Genomic DNA, 15,273 nt, shown 5'->3' with positions numbered 1-15,273 from the left:
TTTGTCAACAGAGGTACGTCAGTTGGTGGAGCTTGGCCTGCCGGAACCCGAGCTGTAGTGGGGTTGCACCAAGCCGGGCCCGTGCTCGGGGCCGTGTTCTGGGCCGGCGCGGGAGTTGTTCTTTCCTCAGTTCTCGAACCGTGGGACATTCCAATGATCCATCCCGTGCTGGCGGGTTGGAATTGAGCCTCAATATTGTCCAACATCTCTCTCGTGTCCCCAGGAAATGTGGTCATCTAAACTTCATTCTTCCATTCCAAGTTCTTGGATGCCGCGTACACACAGCCACCCGTGCTCGATGAACTGCCTGCACCAACCCATACTACAACGTTCCACGACCGCAATTGTCTCATATAATTCTCGTCTTCATCACCGACGACGTGGGAATAACAACAACATGGCCCGGGGCCCTGTCCACGTAGATAGGCCAAGTCGGCGGCCGGCAGGTCAAGGTCGCTAGGCCCTGTCGGGAAGTCTATGCCCGAAGTTCCCCGCTTCGGATCGGCACTCTGGATCTCGAGTCAAATCCCCGGCGTCAATGGCGACACCGCTCCACCATCTTTCACATCTCCGGAGCGCAGCACCACCACCTTCCTGAAGGAGCATTTCGGCCTGCCTCATCTATCGATTCTGTTGGGAGCCTTCGGGAGGCAAACACTGGAGCAGTAAGCAGCAACTACAGTGTCACAGCGTCGAACGGCGCAGACTCATCGCCATCCACAGCATCCACCACCACAACCAACCGCCCGCCCCGGCTTACGGCGCAGCTTACCGCGTTTTTGTAACTCGTCATTCGCTCGCCATCGCGCTCGTTTTCACGGTCATTACACGGCTTTGTAGCTGGACGGAAGGTACGGACCTCCACGCACGATACGCGCGGGCCGATACTGGTCCAGGTCCATCGACTTCTTCAATCTAGACCCCAAAGAGGAAGGTGTACCATTCACTGGACCCTTGCTAATCGCCTTGCTTTTCAGGTGTTGTTCAGTGACCATCAAAATTTCCCATTATTTATTCCAGGTAAGTAGCCCTTCCTCAAAGGTTATTCTCTTCTTTCGTCCACACTCGTCGTCGTCGTTTTGGATTCTTCAAAATGATGGGACTTGGACGTCTGCTGGCCGCCACGGCCTGCGTTGCGCAACTAGCCTCTGCTTTTGCGCCCCTGTCAGTCAGGAATCTTCGCTTGTCGGTACGTGCTTCTCGTCACTTCCATCGCTATATACAAGTTTGAGACTAACAAGCCCCTCAGTCGGAGAGCGATCTTGCGCTGGAGCCGGAGGGTGATTTCACCATCCAGGAGAGCACCGACCCCACGCTGCTTTACCCTGCCCGGACCATCAAGGTGCCCGTTGACCACTTCCACAATGACACCAAGTACGAGCCGCATACAAACGACACCTTCGACCTTCGCTACTGGTTCGACGCGACCTACTATAAGAAGGGGGGTCCCGTCATTGTCATAGCTGCCGGTGAGACAAGCGGTGTCGGACGTCTCCCGTTCCTCCAAAAGGGCATTGCGTACCAGCTCGCCAAGGCAACTGGTGGTGTCGGCGTCATCCTTGAGCATCGCTACTATGGAAAGAGTCTGCCGACTTCCGACTTCAGCACCAAGAACCTGCGCTTCCTCACCACCGATCAGGCGCTCGCTGATACCGTCTACTTTGCCAAGAACGTCAAGTTTGCGGGTCTTGAGCACCTGGATCTGACTGCACCCAACACCCCCTACATCGCCTACGGAGGATCCTATGCTGGTGCCTTCGTCGCCTTCCTGCGCAAGCTGTACCCCGATGTTTACTGGGGAGCCATCTCCTCATCCGGTGTCACTGAGGCCATCTATGACTACTGGCAATACTACGAGGCCGCCCGGATCTACGGCCCCAAGGACTGCGTGACTGCTACCCAAAAGCTCACCCACGTTGTCGACAACATCATCCTCAACAAGGCCAACGCCAAATACGTGCAGAAGCTCAAGGATGCATTCGGTCTCGGTAACCTCACCCACACCGACGACTTTGCCAACGCTATCAGCTACGGTATCGCAGGACTCCAAAACACCAACTGGGATCCCGCCTTGAACGACACCTCATACGGAGAGTACTGCAACAATGTTAGCTCCAATGCGCTGCTGTACCCCGAGACTGCTCGCCTTAAGAAGGACGTCCAGGAGCTCTTGACTGTTGGCGGATACGGCAAGGAATCCAAGACGCTCACCAATCAGTTTTTGAACTACATCGGCTATGTCAACGTCACCCAAGTACAGTCGTGCGATGAGGCCGACCAGAACGCCTGCTTTACCTCCTATGACAGCGAATTCTACAAGAAGGACGATCTTAAGCAGACGTGGCGCTTGTGGATGTACCAAGTTTGCGACCAGTAAGTTGCACATTTCTTCGGCATTTCTCCGAATCAAACTAACATATCATTCACAGATGGGGTTACCTCCAAACCGGCTCCGGTGTTCCACGGAACCAGCTCCCGCTGATCTCCCGCGCCATCGACCTGAACTACACCTCCATCGCCTGCCGCGAGGCCTTCAACATCAACAAGCCCTCGGACGTCGAGTCCATCAACAAGTACGGCGGCTTCAACATCAGCTATCCGCGGCTGGCCATCATCGACGGCGAGAAGGACCCCTGGCGCGCGGCCACCCCGCACGCCATCGGCCTCAAGGACCGCAAGAGCACCATCAGCGAGCCCTTCATCCTGATCAAGGACGGCGTGCACCACTGGGACGAGAACGGCGTGTTCCCTAACGAGACTGCGCCCAACTTCCCCCCTAAGCCGATCGAGGAGACGCAGAGGGCCGAAAAGAACTTTGTGCAGGCTTGGCTTGAGGATTTTAAGAAGGACAAGAGTGGAAGTACGAAGCCTTGAGAGAGGCCCGCGTATCGAGGGTTTCGCATGCTGTGTGTGGATTGTGATGGGGTGTGTTACTAACTTTCTGCCAGGTGCCAGCGGCGTCCATGATGAACAGCGGGTTTTGGGAGATTTGTGAAGGGGAGGCATGTTAGCAGGATCATTTAGCGAGCGAGCATGTTTATTTTGGAACAAAGCGTCTGGATAGCATGGAGAGGAGAGATGCTTGGATACACCCCGTGCACAAGCACAAGCATATGCACATGTATGTTGATATGCAGTTCAATGTACTTCTTTGCATTCTTTGTTACAGTCTTTTCCGTTGTACCAACAATTCAGAGAACGGGAGGGGCTCCGAGAAGTGATACCAAGAAGGAAAAATCGGACCATTAATGGTGAACCGTGGTTGGTACAAGTTGATCGAAAAGAGAAGGAACGTCTCGCAGTCTGGAATGGAATAAGGACGACAAGGACTTGGGTAGAAGGTGGGTGATAACTTTTATATTGGCCCAGTGGTCTGTGTCACCTCCCAATCTGCAAGCACTTTACGCGACACTCCCTCCTTCCCTGTTCTTCCCCGTCACCCCCACGGACCTTCGATATCGTTATGGACTTTTAGCCGGTCAATACTAGGGAACCACCCCCAGTTCCCAAGCAAACGCTCCTCCTCCTCCTCCTCTCTCCTCGCACCATGAATCAATGGATTTCCTCGCGCTCGCCGAGAGGCCGGCGCTATGGATTGCGGTACTTTCTCTCCTGCTGGCATCAGTCTACCTCTTTCGCCTGAACCAAGTCCTCAGCGGAACGCCAGACGAAGTCCAAAAGCTTGCACCCCAAAGATGGAAGCGAACAGACCTCCTCGAGACCTACGAACGGCTAAAGAAGCGGCCCTTCACAACCGAGAACTACGCCCAGCAGATCCCGCCGAAGCTAGAAAGACGATACATCATCACCGGCGGCTCAGGTAAGTAGTCCTCCTTCTCGACCGACAATCAGTCAGCTCCAATCGGAGACGGAATCTGCTGAAGCACGCAACCTATGCCATTCTTGTACGCATACAGGCATCGTAGGCGGCTATCTCGTCCTCCAGCTCCTCCAGCGCGGCCAATTGCCCTCTAGCATCCGAATCGTTGACTTCAAGCCCCTTTCTCGACATGACATGCTCGAGTCATCGTCCGCGCGTGACTGCGACTTTGTCCAAACCGACATCTCTTCCGCCTCGTCGACCGAGCAAGCCTTTGCCAAGCCGTGGCCTTCTTCAGTTGCCCATCTTCCGCTGACTGTTTTCCACACCGCGGCTGTCATCGTCCCTTCGGACCGCTCGAAGCTCGAATACGCCTTTTGCGAGGCAGTCAACGTGCGCGGGACGCAAAACGTGGTTGAGGCTGCGCGGCGGGCAGGGGCGGACGTCTTTGTGTCGACCACGTCGGCTAGTATAAGCATTCGGCCGGTGGAATTCTGGGTGGCGGCGTGGAAGCTGTTGTTCTGGTTTCAGTCGTCGACGTCGAGGACGTGGCCGCGCTATTTCTGGCAGGTGCTGGACGAAGCGGACTTTGACAAGCCGTTGCGAAGACATGAGGAGTTCTATGCCAATTACCCAGCTTCCAAGGCGGCAGCGGAGCGGATCGTCTGTGGCGCGAACTCGAAGGGGTTCCGGACGGGATGTATACGGCCGGCGAATGGAGTGTACGGGAATCCGACGTCCAATACCGTGGGCGGACCGCTGAATATGGGTGTCTGTCCGACGTAAGTCGTTGTATGTCCCTTACCTGGTTCCTACACAGGGGGCTGACTTCTCGTCCCCGTTTCGCAGTTGGACCACCCACATAGTCCAATCCTTCGTCCATGGCATCAACGTTGCCATCGCCCACCTCCACTTCGAAGCCATCCTCGCTTCGTCTCCGGATAGCCATCTCGCACCACAAGCCGGTCGCCCCTTTGTGGTTACCGATCCGAACCCGCCGATAACTTACGGTGACCTGTACTTTGCCCTTGAAATCTTGGCCGTGACTCCCTTCCGGACGATTTCCCTGCCCCCGCTGCCTTTGCTGCTTGCGTCCTACCCAATCGAATGGTACAGCCTCCTACTTGCAAAATATCGTTTCTTGCGCAGGGTCTTGCCACCGCTAAAAGGTGACGTGAAGCACCTGAAACCTGGCTTGTTCTCGATTTGTACGCACTTGGTAGCTACGAACGACAGCGCTAGTCGGCCGGTCGAGGACGGTGGACTGGGGTATAGAGGTGTGTTGACCACCATGGAAGGTATGGTGCAGGAGGTGATGGAGTGGAATGGGTGGCATCGCAAGGTATAAAGCCAGTCCATTAATTATCAAGTGTTGAAATTGAAGAAAAAAAATCTTCTCAGTCATTATCATCCTCTCCTCACCCCTTTGTGCTTCTGTAGCATCAACCACAGCAAACAGTAGCATCCTCCACGCCCTGCTGCCTCGGAACCTCGTCCGTAAACCCATCCATATCCATCTCCTCCTCCTCATCCCCGCCAGGAATCTCAAACTTGACCGTCAACCAATCGCACAAAAACTTGCCAATCAGCGCCCCGATCAAGATGCTAATAATCACATAGCCATTGTAGTACATGGCCAACAACATGACCAGATACCCCAGTCCAAACATGACGGCGTGAATCACGGCTCTGATCAACTGCTGCAGCGGACTGGCGCGGAATTTCAGGGTGGTCGTTGTCGTCTTCGTGCCCATGTATCCCCTCCTTTCCACGACCGACGTCTTCGTCAAGAGCCCAGTCTTTGACGCATCCGCAGTACCACATGATGATGAAGCCTGCCGTTGTTGTTGTTGCTGCTGACGCAATCGTCGCTGTTGTTCTCGAATAAGCGCCGACCGCCTTCGAAAGTCACGGACGATCCACTCGTCGTATTCTTTGCCCAAACGCCGAAGGAACTCGAGCAAGACGACCATCAGCATGATGCCGATGCAGGTGGCGGCGAAGGCGCCGCGCGTGGTGATTTGCCAGGAGGGGTGGATGAAGCAGGCGTCGATTGTGTACCAGTTCCAGAGCATCTGTTTGGAATTTGTTAGTAAGGTACGCTGTGAGGGGGAGTGGGGATAGGGTGAGAATAGCGGGATTGGTAGTTCACGTGTAAGAAAGGGTGGTGCACGCGGACTGGAGTAAATGCTATGGAAAAAAGGGGGAAAAGGGGGGAAAGGGGTAACATGCAGAAATCTTGCACGCCGGTCCGTCCATGTCCCCGTGGCCCATGTCCATTCTGGGAAGGAGGAGGGTTGAACTGTGTTGCGCCATGGTTGGCGATGTGTATAAGATGGAAAGAGTAAGTAAGGGGTGAAGAGTCCGGTCGGTTTGGTGGTTGTAGGTCGTGAGCTCGTGAGCTCGTGAGCTACGGGTGGAAGCTTTGGTGGTGGTGGTAATAATTTTGTGAAGTAGCGGCCGCCGGAAGACGTTGGCGACGATATCAAGACTGCGCGTGTGTCGGTAGATGATGATGATGAGCGTGAGAAGGAGACGAGGTTGTTCCTCTTTTAGCTCCGCCGTTGAGCTCGTTTTTTGACGACTAATGAATGACCTCGTCGATATCCTTAGTCTATGACCCGTGGGACCAAGTGGTGCGACTGAGAAGGTTTTCGAGTAGAGGTATCTAACCCCAGCCGGCGAACAGACGATGGATGGATGGTATGACAGGGACCCACCCCCAAGAACGGTTTCGATCGGCTCTTCAGGCTCCCCTTACCCAGCAGCTGCTAGTTGGGAGTGATGCTGGATTCAAGCCGACGACGGCAATGGTTCCATCCGTAAGGCTAGGTAGCGTGCAGAAGAGTCAGGAGATGAGGGAGAAAGAGTGAAAAAGAGGGAGAAAAGGGTCAAGGTGCATGAGAGAGCAGGTATGAGTGGAATATCGGAAGAGAACCTTCTTGTCCACGTTTCCACGTTGTTCAAGGTTTGGTGATGTTTCTCTCCGCCCGGTCCTGGGAGAGGGTCATCGTCGGTACGTAGCTCTCCGTACTATGTACATTTCGTCAATATCATCAAATCGGGGGCGGCTGAAGCATCACGATCCCGGCAGAGTGGCCGTGTGTCGTTCGCCTAGACGGAAGCTCGTCTCGCCTCCATCCCTTCATGTTCAGGGGGGTTGAAGCTCCGAGTCCCTGGGACCTGGATTGAATTATCCAATGAGAATCGGGGCATTCCCATTTGCACGCGCCGCACCCTGCCGCCAAGACTGCACAGGTGGTTGAGTCCAGGAATGGTTGCAGAAAAACGTGCTCAAAGATGCTCAACCTCCGCAGCTGTGTCCAGACTCCAGCGTCATCTTATCTCGACACCGGTCCCGTTTCAATTTCTTCGTGTTCATCGACTTGGCATTTCGAGATGCTGTGCGAGGAGGAAGAGAATGTACTCAAATCCTCTCAATGGCATGACTGAGAAGGAATGAGAGGAAAACGAGGGAGAATCTGCGGTGGCATGATATACAGCAGAGCTGGGCGAGATGGAAAACATGCTTACCAAAAAAAAAAAAAAAAAAAAAAGGGGGGGGGGGGGGGGGGGGGGGGCGACAACACCACTGCAGGCAGCGGGAAAGCGGGAGGCGGGTTTCGGCTCCCGGAACACTGTTGTTGAAGATGAGACATCTGATTGCGACAGCACCGCAGAAAACGAACACCGTTGCAATGGAAACATGGAAACTTGCTCAACTTTCTCGGCGCTCGCTTCACACTCGCTGTACCAACTACCAGTTCCAGCGCAACCCCCACTGGAGTGGGCGAACCCCTGGCAATATGAAATCAGCTCAAACGCAACCAGGCTCCGTTTCGTTTCCTTTTCGAGATTCCAGATCACGAGTTTGTTCAAGATCGATAGGGACTGGCGAGTGGTTTTGACCTTTTTGATCTTCCGGCCGGTTGTCCTCCGAGGGTTTTGTTTTCTTGAACAATAAACTTGTTGTCATATCCATTCCCCTTTTCGCCTTGACATTGATTGACAACAAGCAACGGCTGGGACTCAAGATTACCGAAATCACATCCGGTCTGTCTAACCATCACCACCACCATTACATCAATAACCCGGCAAACACTTGTCGATCACAAACCACCGGGCAATGGAACAACAATAACAACTTCACCAACAACCACCAACTACCACACTTAACGCACCTACATAAACCCCCAACTCTAATTCCCCGGCTTACCCGGCGTCCAACGGCCAACGGCCACCCTCTCCATCCACCATGACACCACCAAGTCAATCCCAACTTTCCGCAAGAATGATCCAAAACTTCACCGGCGAATCCAACCTCGAGCCGCACTGGGGCTACGCCTACCGCGTGGTCCCTTGCCAAAACGACGCCGGCTCGTGCGCCTACCTGGACGTCGTGTACTCTGCCCACGACCGGGGGATGCTTTACACCGGTATTCTCTGGGCAACCATATTGGGAATCTTGCTTGTTTGGGGAGTCGTCAGGCGGTTATCGATGGGCAGTGATGGGGGGAGTAGATACGAAATGCCTTGTGAGCAGGAGAATTTGTTGACGGGGGAGGTGGTTACCAAGCCTCGCTCGGTGGGGAGACTTACCAGGGCGATGAGGGCGGTGGGCGCCACGGGACGGAGATATCTCCTCTCAAGCAAAGGAATGAAGTCGGTATTCGGCCAAGTCACCCGCCTCCAAGTCCTCATCCTTTTGGTCCTAATCGGCTACCTAACCATCTGGTCCTTCGTCGGCATCGTCTACGCCAAATGGATCACGCCCATCAAGGGCCAACCCGCCCACATCAAAAACACGCGCACCTCGCTCGGCCCATGGGCCGACCGCGTCGGCGTACTGGCCTACGCCCTCACCCCGCTGTCCATCCTGCTCGCCAGCCGGGAATCGATCTTATCCCTGATCACGGGCGTCCCCTACACCAGCTTCATGTTCCTCCACCGCTGGACGGGCCACATCATTCTCGTGCAGTCGATCCTGCACACCATCGGCTGGGTCATCGTCGAGGCGCGCCTGTACCGCCCGCAGCCGAGCGTGTGGAACGCCTTTATCGTGCAGTCGTACGCCCGCTGGGGCGTGGTGGCCCTGGTGCTGCTCGTGCTGTTGTGGGTGGGCACGCTTCAGTGGACCATCCGCCGCACGGGGTATGAATTCTTCCGCAAGGCGCACTACGTCCTGGCCATGGTGTACATTGGCGCCGTGATTGGGCATTGGAAGCAGTTGCAGTGTTTTCTGGTGCCCGGGCTGGTGCTGTGGTTTGTGGATCGCGGTGCTAGATTGGTTAGGACGGCGTTGCTGCATTACGGGTATATCCCCAGCCAGGGCAAGGTGGGGTTCGCGGCGGCGCAGGCGGAGATGAAGTTGCGGAGGGACGAGAAGCATGGGGATGTCGTGCGGTTGGACTTTGAGCACCCGCAGAGGGCGTGGAAGGTTGGGCAGCATTTTTTCTTGTGCTTCACCGAGGGAAGCATTTGGCAGAGTCACCCGTTTACGCCGCTGTCGTGGCCGGTGGAAAATGGGAAGGGTACGGTCAGGCACTCGTATATCTTGAGGGCCAAGGGCGGAGAGACGAAGAAGTTGGCCAAGATTGTGCGGGATAAACTTGGTGCGCTGTCGGAGAAGGCAATCGTCCCCACGACCCCGGTCATCCTCCAGGGCCCCTATGGCGAGAGCATTGCGGAGGGCGTGACGCCCGACGTCAACGTTCTCTGCGTTGCCGGCGGAACTGGTATCACTTATGTACTTCCCCTCCTGATCGATCTGCTCCGGGACAGACACATGAACCACGGAAGGAAGGTCGAGCTGGTCTGGGCCATCAAGAGAAGCGAAGACGTCGAGTGGGTTGAGCCCGAGATGGAGGAGTTGCGCAGACTCGGCGCTGCTCATGGTCTGACCATTCGTATTTTCGTCACAGATGATGATGCCGCAAAGGCGGCCCCATCGGCCACTTGCTGCGGTGGAGAGTCGTCACAGGAGGATGATGACGACATCAAGAGAGCGCCGAGGATGTCTGCCCGAAGAGACAGCTCCACGGCGAGAGGAAGGCCGGATGTCACGGCTGTGGTCAAGCATTTCGTCGAAGGTGTTGCTCAAGGCTCAACACGGGTGTTTGGTAGTGGGCCGCCTGGCATGATTGGCGAGCTGAGGAGTGTTGTCGCTGACTGCAACTCTGGCTCGAAGGTCTGGATGGGCGAGGACCGCTTCGATGTGCGGCTCGTGTGTGACGATCGGTTAGAGTGGTAGTTTCCCTGCTGTTAATGATGAGATACCGCCTTTTATGTTTAGTTACCTATAATGTCAAATCATGAACAAACGACGAACTCAGAACCAGATGCGCCTGAATCCCATGCTCATGAAAACTGTACCATGTCTTGTGTCTCGCTGAGAAGACCTAGACAAGGCTTCACTTATCATGTTTTAGTGATTCTGATGTCTTTAGCAAGACATGTAACGCACGTTGAAGACAATATAATACTTGGAGAAAGTAAACCGGATGGGTTTGTGCCCAGAGTATTCGTCGTCACACTTGCCGGACGCTTACTACCAAGATAAGGTAGGGATCCAAACCCTTTCGCCGTTCGACCTGGGGACCAGATGGCCACAATCATATGGAAAATGTACAAGAGAATAGGAGTAATAATTTACGCATTACTCAAAGTGCCTCTTTACACTTCTTGTTCAAGAACAGGGGAGATATTGGTGAGTGTCTCCTACCATTGTTAACAAAGGAAACGAGAAATGTGGGTCCGCTGCAGTGTTGGGTCGGGGAACATCAGATCATGGACTCAGATGCCCCTGATCTCAGGCACACAACATCGCTGGAGCAGATGTGAACCGAAAAACCTGTCGAGATGGTAGCTCGGAAACAAGCTTGGAACTTGCAGCAAGAGTTATAATAGTCAAAGCCAAGATAATGCTGCCAATCTGCGAGGAACCTGGGCGCAATATGAGGAAGTGAAGTTGGCCTTTTGTAATGGGCAGGACGAGGGATGACGGGAGGGATGGGAATTTCACATGCCATTTTGTAGGCGCGTGTTTTTACTGGATTTCCAACTGATCTCCAGTGGTCCCACAGCGACCCATGGAACAATCTGCGGGGAAGCCCCCAAAAAGTTCCACCGAAACCGACATGTGCCGTCGTCATTCCCGTCCCACCTGCCCGTGGATCTGCCCCCGTGTGCCGCGGCGCCGTCGCATGTCAACCCAAATCTCGTCTACACTCCGAGTCCCGTCTACCCTACACCGTGACCTCGAATTGCTCCCGTTTTCATTCTCCAAATCCCACCCGTTCCTGAAATCCGACCTTTTTGTTCTCTTTTTTCGATATCCACTCACGCCCCATTCCCATTTTGTCGCCCAATGAGCTAGAATACAACCGACACTTGCCAGCGCGCAGCCCATTTCGTCATCCTTCCAGTTTCCCAGCAACCCCATTTGAGCCGAGGCATAATGTCCAGCACCGCTCTCGAGAGCCTCAAGGTGCGGCCACAACAACGCCCTTTGCGAAAAGGCACCCCGAACCCGAACGCGCGAATATTGACACAATTGCGCGACAGGCTTCCGTCGAACAAATAATCCTCGACCCCAAGTATCGCGACGTTCTTGCCATTGTCAAGGGCGCTCGCAATGGCGCCGTCTACGGAGCCAAGGTGCGGTTTCCGCACGCGCTGGTGTACGCCCTCATTCTGAACCCATCACTTTAACGCCCAACAAGACTGACCCGATAATGCGACAGCATGATGCTCCTATTTCGATCTGGGACGTGAGTTTATAGCCCCCCTTTACCCCTTTCCCGCCTCCACATGGACACCCAGCTAACTATGTCTACCATTGCGCCAGTCTCCAAGAAAAAGCGAAACTCGTCTTCCGGGCGACGAAAACCCACGCTACGAATCTGGCAAAGTTCGCGACCATATACAAGACCGTCTGCTATCTTCTAAAACATTACGGGACAACACCAGGCAAGGAAGGCAAGCGGATACCCATACCCCCCTTTGCGACGGCGCAAAAAGTCAAGCGCATACCCGAGAGAGGACGTAAGCTTACCGATTCCCCTTTGGGATAAACTATAGGTCCATACGATAGCTTCTTCGCCGGCCTCCTCGGAGGCTACGTCGTATTCGGCCAGCGATCGCGAAAGGGCAAAATCTCGAGCGTCAACCAGCAAATCGTCGTCTACGTCTTTGCGCGGGTGGTGCTGGCACTAGCGCGCCTGGCCGTCAAGCCCGGCTATGGATTGCCCGGCGTGTCCGAGCCCAACAATAGCACCGCCATCAGTCACTATGCTTGGCCGGTCTTCGCTGCTGTGTCATGGGCCAGTGTCATGCACCTGTTTAGGTGGCATGATGCTGAGCTGCAACCTAGCTTGCGCAGCAGTATGGTGTACATTTATAGAGATGCCGATACATGGGATGGGTTGCGCAACTTCCTCTGGCATAACAAATAAGCGCGGCTCCGAAGCAGGGGACATCATTTGGGATATCACAGCGGGTTAGTTATTGCATTTCTTCTTATATATACCAAACGGCCCACATATTGCTGGCTGTTTTCCATTTCCTACATGTTATCAGGATCTGACTGTCAACGAAGAGGCCAAAATGGTCATTGTACCTTATCTAGGGAGTCATTTGGATTACTACATGGACCTAGCGCTTGGAAAAGGGACCGAGAAGGCTTTCATATTTGGCCATGCAAGTGACCATGCCAATGCATCTTTAATCGACTTGGCGATCATGCGGATCTCCTGTCTCTCGTCTACGATTGCAGTATGCACACATCCCCACAGCCCCTACGCATCATTACCGTAGAGGTAGGTATATACGGGTTGCATGATCTCATGATCAAGAAAAAGGAGAAAAAAAACAACACCAGTTCATGAATGGTGCCCAAGATAACGATAGGAAGTAGAAAGAAAATGAAAAGATGTCATGAAAAGAAAAAACAGCATGTTCAAAAAATATAAAGAAAGAAATCTAGAGGAGGAATCGAATTCCCAACGTCCATGCGGGACGGCCCTATATACAATCTACTGCTGGTTTGTTTGTTACCTTGGTACTCCTAGTATTTTGGACGAGATGTATTCCGAGTTGTCCCAAACCTTATAAGGACGCATTGAAATGATTAGGTACGGATAGGTACGGATGGGATATGTTTAAAGATTGATCGAAAATATATTGATATAATTTAACGTCACATACCTATTCAGCATCGCATTTGACATATTCAAGATGGATCAGGCGTTGATCATGGAACGAAACGCATCAATAGATATGAAAACGCCTAGGGAAGTAGACATGAGGTCTCGAGCTAACAAACAAACTAGTACCTCTATTGGACTGTACGTCTAGGAGCTCTAGGTAAATGCATCGGATGTTACTGCCGGCGTGGCCAGCACACCGTCATACTCCTCCTCCTGCAAGTATCGGATCACAGGCCAACACCTATGCGCCAGTCATCCCGTCACTCCTCCATCCCATTCCCCCAACCAGCATCATCGGATGCTACTCGTCATTCCACTTGTCACGTCTCCAACTGCCGTGCCTCGGTCGCGAAGCGAACCTCGGTGGGAGAGACTAGCAGTCGATGGTCCCGGACTAAGCTTCTCGTTCTTCCGCTTCCTCCTCCTCTTGTTGATGCTATCGATAGCCATGAACACCGGAATAGTAGGCGAAAAGATCACGACCACGCTCCACCCGAACGCCCGAGACCGCACAATCTTTCGTCCGACATCCTTCGCAAACTGCCGCTTCCGCTCAGCCGTAGGCTTCACATGGTGCTCAGCGCCGTCGCCGTCGTCGTCGTCGCCCTGCGTGCCACTGCCGCCAGCAAACGCAGCACTGTAGTCGGTCATCCATCCGTCCCATCGAAAGCCGTGCGACGGCGACGGCCGATGCCAATACGGGATCCTCAGCCACTGATCCTTCTCGCCGCTGCAATCGCGCACCTCGACCTTCCATCCGTAGCCGCGCATCTCCTCCATCAACACCTCGCACGACTTGCTGATCTCCCGGATCGGCCCGTCGTAGTGGATGTTCACGACAATACCCCTGAGGCGCTTGAACTCCTCCCGAAACGCTGCATCCATGCTGCCGAGCAAGATCTCCCTATCATATGGCCGGACCCCCTTCCAAAAGGAATGCCCCGGGCCGGACCAACTGAGATCGAACTCGATGACCTCGATATTCGGACACCTTCGCCACAGACTCGGCAGTGCACCGGGCACCACGTTGGCGCGAAGGACCAAAGTGTCGAGCTTGGCCGGAGAGAGTCCCAGGGGGCCGTCGAAGGACCGACGCGGCCAGTCCAGATATCGCTGGCCCCCCGAGTCGAGCGGGAACGGGATGCACAGGTGGCGGAGACAGGCTAAGTTGCGCGGCCCGATCCTGTCGATGAAGCCGCGCATGACATAGTTGGACTGGAGCTGGGCGTCCGGGAACCGACACAGGGAAGGCGGGGCGCGGAACTGGTTGTGCGAGTAGAAGACGGCGGTGGCCTCTAGGTGGATTTGCTTGCAGATGAGAAAGACGGTGAGCAAGCGGGAGGAGAGCGGCCAGCGCTTTCGCTCCGAGGCGTTGTCGAGGTGCACCCTAACCACGCCATCACCCTTAGTAGACTTGTTGTTGCCGTCGTGCTCTTCGTGCCACTCTTCGGCGTGGACGACGATGGGCTCAGAAAAGACCAGGAGGGACTCGTAGATCTGGTTGCGTATCTCGCCGGGAAGGCGGAGAAAATGGGTTTTATTGTTGGACATGGTGGACGTGAAACTCATGGTTGCTTTAGGTTGCCGAAGTCGGCCGAAACGTGCAACGAACGAACGACTGACCGTATCCAGCGGCAGCCAAGTCCCCTTTTATTATGTCCGTGTCCTTTCCTTTTCTATGGCGGTGCCATTTGATAGGTATGAATGGGAATCTGAATGACCGAAGCAGGTTTGCTGAAAAAAGAGAGAGAGAGAGTCCAGAGACCAGGGACAGGAATGTGCGTGACCAACAAGGTGCTGCCGGTCGAGGAATCGGATGTTGAAAGAGGAGTCGTAAGATGGAGGTGGGAGGCAAGGAAGTTCGGACTTCGGGGGTGAGGAGACTCGAAGAGGGGGGATCCATTAGGGTCGTAAGGGTCCAGTCAAGAGGGGATTGGCTGGATCAGCCCTACCTCGTGGCGACCCAAGGGGGGTCCCTGCATGCCAAGCGGACGGTTGGTCACTGTGACCAGGGGCCACGGGGCCCCGTCTGGCCCTTCTGGCCCTCCATTATCACCATGTCAACAAAGGCATCGGGGGAAGGCTGTCAAAACGGCATGTGCGAGTCCCAACTGCCTTGAACTCAGTACCGTGGGAATGGCTTCACTGCCAAAGCCAACACCAGGCTTCTTCTGGACGTTACAATGTGATGAGTGGGCGCTTGTGCGCTAACGGCCAAGTGAGAGCGGTCCGAGTGGAGGTGCCTCG

At 54.5% G+C, this 15,273-nt stretch overlaps 6 protein-coding genes across 6 annotated transcripts; 4 read left to right on the top strand and 2 right to left on the bottom strand.

Moving 5' to 3' along the window:
- Positions 1-777: 777 nt before the first annotated feature.
- On the top strand, positions 778-2,970 carry B0H65DRAFT_51284 (peptidase S28). The gene is made up of 3 exons (XM_062828609.1): positions 778-1,189; positions 1,250-2,373; positions 2,430-2,970. The coding sequence occupies exons 1-3, from the start codon at positions 1,094-1,096 to the stop codon at positions 2,872-2,874; spliced, it is 1,665 nt and encodes a 554-aa protein (XP_062686926.1). The 5' UTR covers positions 778-1,093; the 3' UTR covers positions 2,875-2,970.
- Positions 2,971-3,555: 585 nt separating this feature from the next.
- On the top strand, positions 3,556-5,297 carry B0H65DRAFT_564305 (uncharacterized protein; the record flags this gene model as incomplete). The annotated part of the gene is made up of 3 exons (XM_062830250.1): positions 3,556-3,820; positions 3,918-4,602; positions 4,670-5,297. 3 exons carry the CDS (start codon positions 3,556-3,558, stop codon positions 5,166-5,168), a joined length of 1,449 nt encoding a protein of 482 aa, XP_062686925.1. The 3' UTR covers positions 5,169-5,297.
- On the bottom strand, positions 5,263-6,136 carry B0H65DRAFT_505434 (Ctr copper transporter family-domain-containing protein; the record flags this gene model as incomplete). The annotated part of the gene is made up of 4 exons (XM_062827991.1): positions 5,263-5,584; positions 5,627-5,895; position 5,922; positions 6,066-6,136. The coding sequence occupies 4 exons, from the start codon at positions 6,134-6,136 to the stop codon at positions 5,263-5,265; spliced, it is 663 nt and encodes a 220-aa protein (XP_062686924.1).
- Positions 6,137-7,939: 1,803 nt separating this feature from the next.
- B0H65DRAFT_51159 (ferric reductase NAD binding domain-containing protein) lies at positions 7,940-10,253 on the top strand. Its single transcript, XM_062828494.1, has one exon. The coding sequence runs from the start codon at positions 8,076-8,078 to the stop codon at positions 10,068-10,070; it is 1,995 nt and encodes a 664-aa protein (XP_062686923.1). The 5' UTR covers positions 7,940-8,075; the 3' UTR covers positions 10,071-10,253.
- A 1,023-nt stretch (positions 10,254-11,276) lies between these two features.
- Positions 11,277-12,273, top strand: B0H65DRAFT_413622 (peroxisomal membrane protein 4; the record flags this gene model as incomplete). Its single annotated transcript, XM_062823853.1, has 5 exons — positions 11,277-11,306; positions 11,384-11,499; positions 11,563-11,589; positions 11,667-11,863; positions 11,900-12,273. The coding sequence occupies 5 exons, from the start codon at positions 11,277-11,279 to the stop codon at positions 12,271-12,273; spliced, it is 744 nt and encodes a 247-aa protein (XP_062686922.1).
- Positions 12,274-12,990: 717 nt separating this feature from the next.
- Positions 12,991-15,016, bottom strand: B0H65DRAFT_452332 (uncharacterized protein). The gene has a single exon (XM_062826096.1). It carries the CDS (start codon positions 14,593-14,595, stop codon positions 13,318-13,320), a length of 1,278 nt encoding a protein of 425 aa, XP_062686921.1. The 5' UTR covers positions 14,596-15,016; the 3' UTR covers positions 12,991-13,317.
- Between the last annotated feature and the right edge of the window lie 257 nt (positions 15,017-15,273).

The sequence above is a fragment of the Neurospora tetraspora genome (genome assembly GCF_033439725.1).
Source record: "Neurospora tetraspora strain CBS 560.94 chromosome Unknown B0H65scaffold_1, whole genome shotgun sequence".
Classification (NCBI taxonomy): Eukaryota; Fungi; Ascomycota; class Sordariomycetes; order Sordariales; family Sordariaceae; genus Neurospora; species Neurospora tetraspora.
The sequence above is the reverse complement of the archived record's forward strand: the minus strand, read 5'-3'. Positions and strand labels throughout refer to the sequence as shown.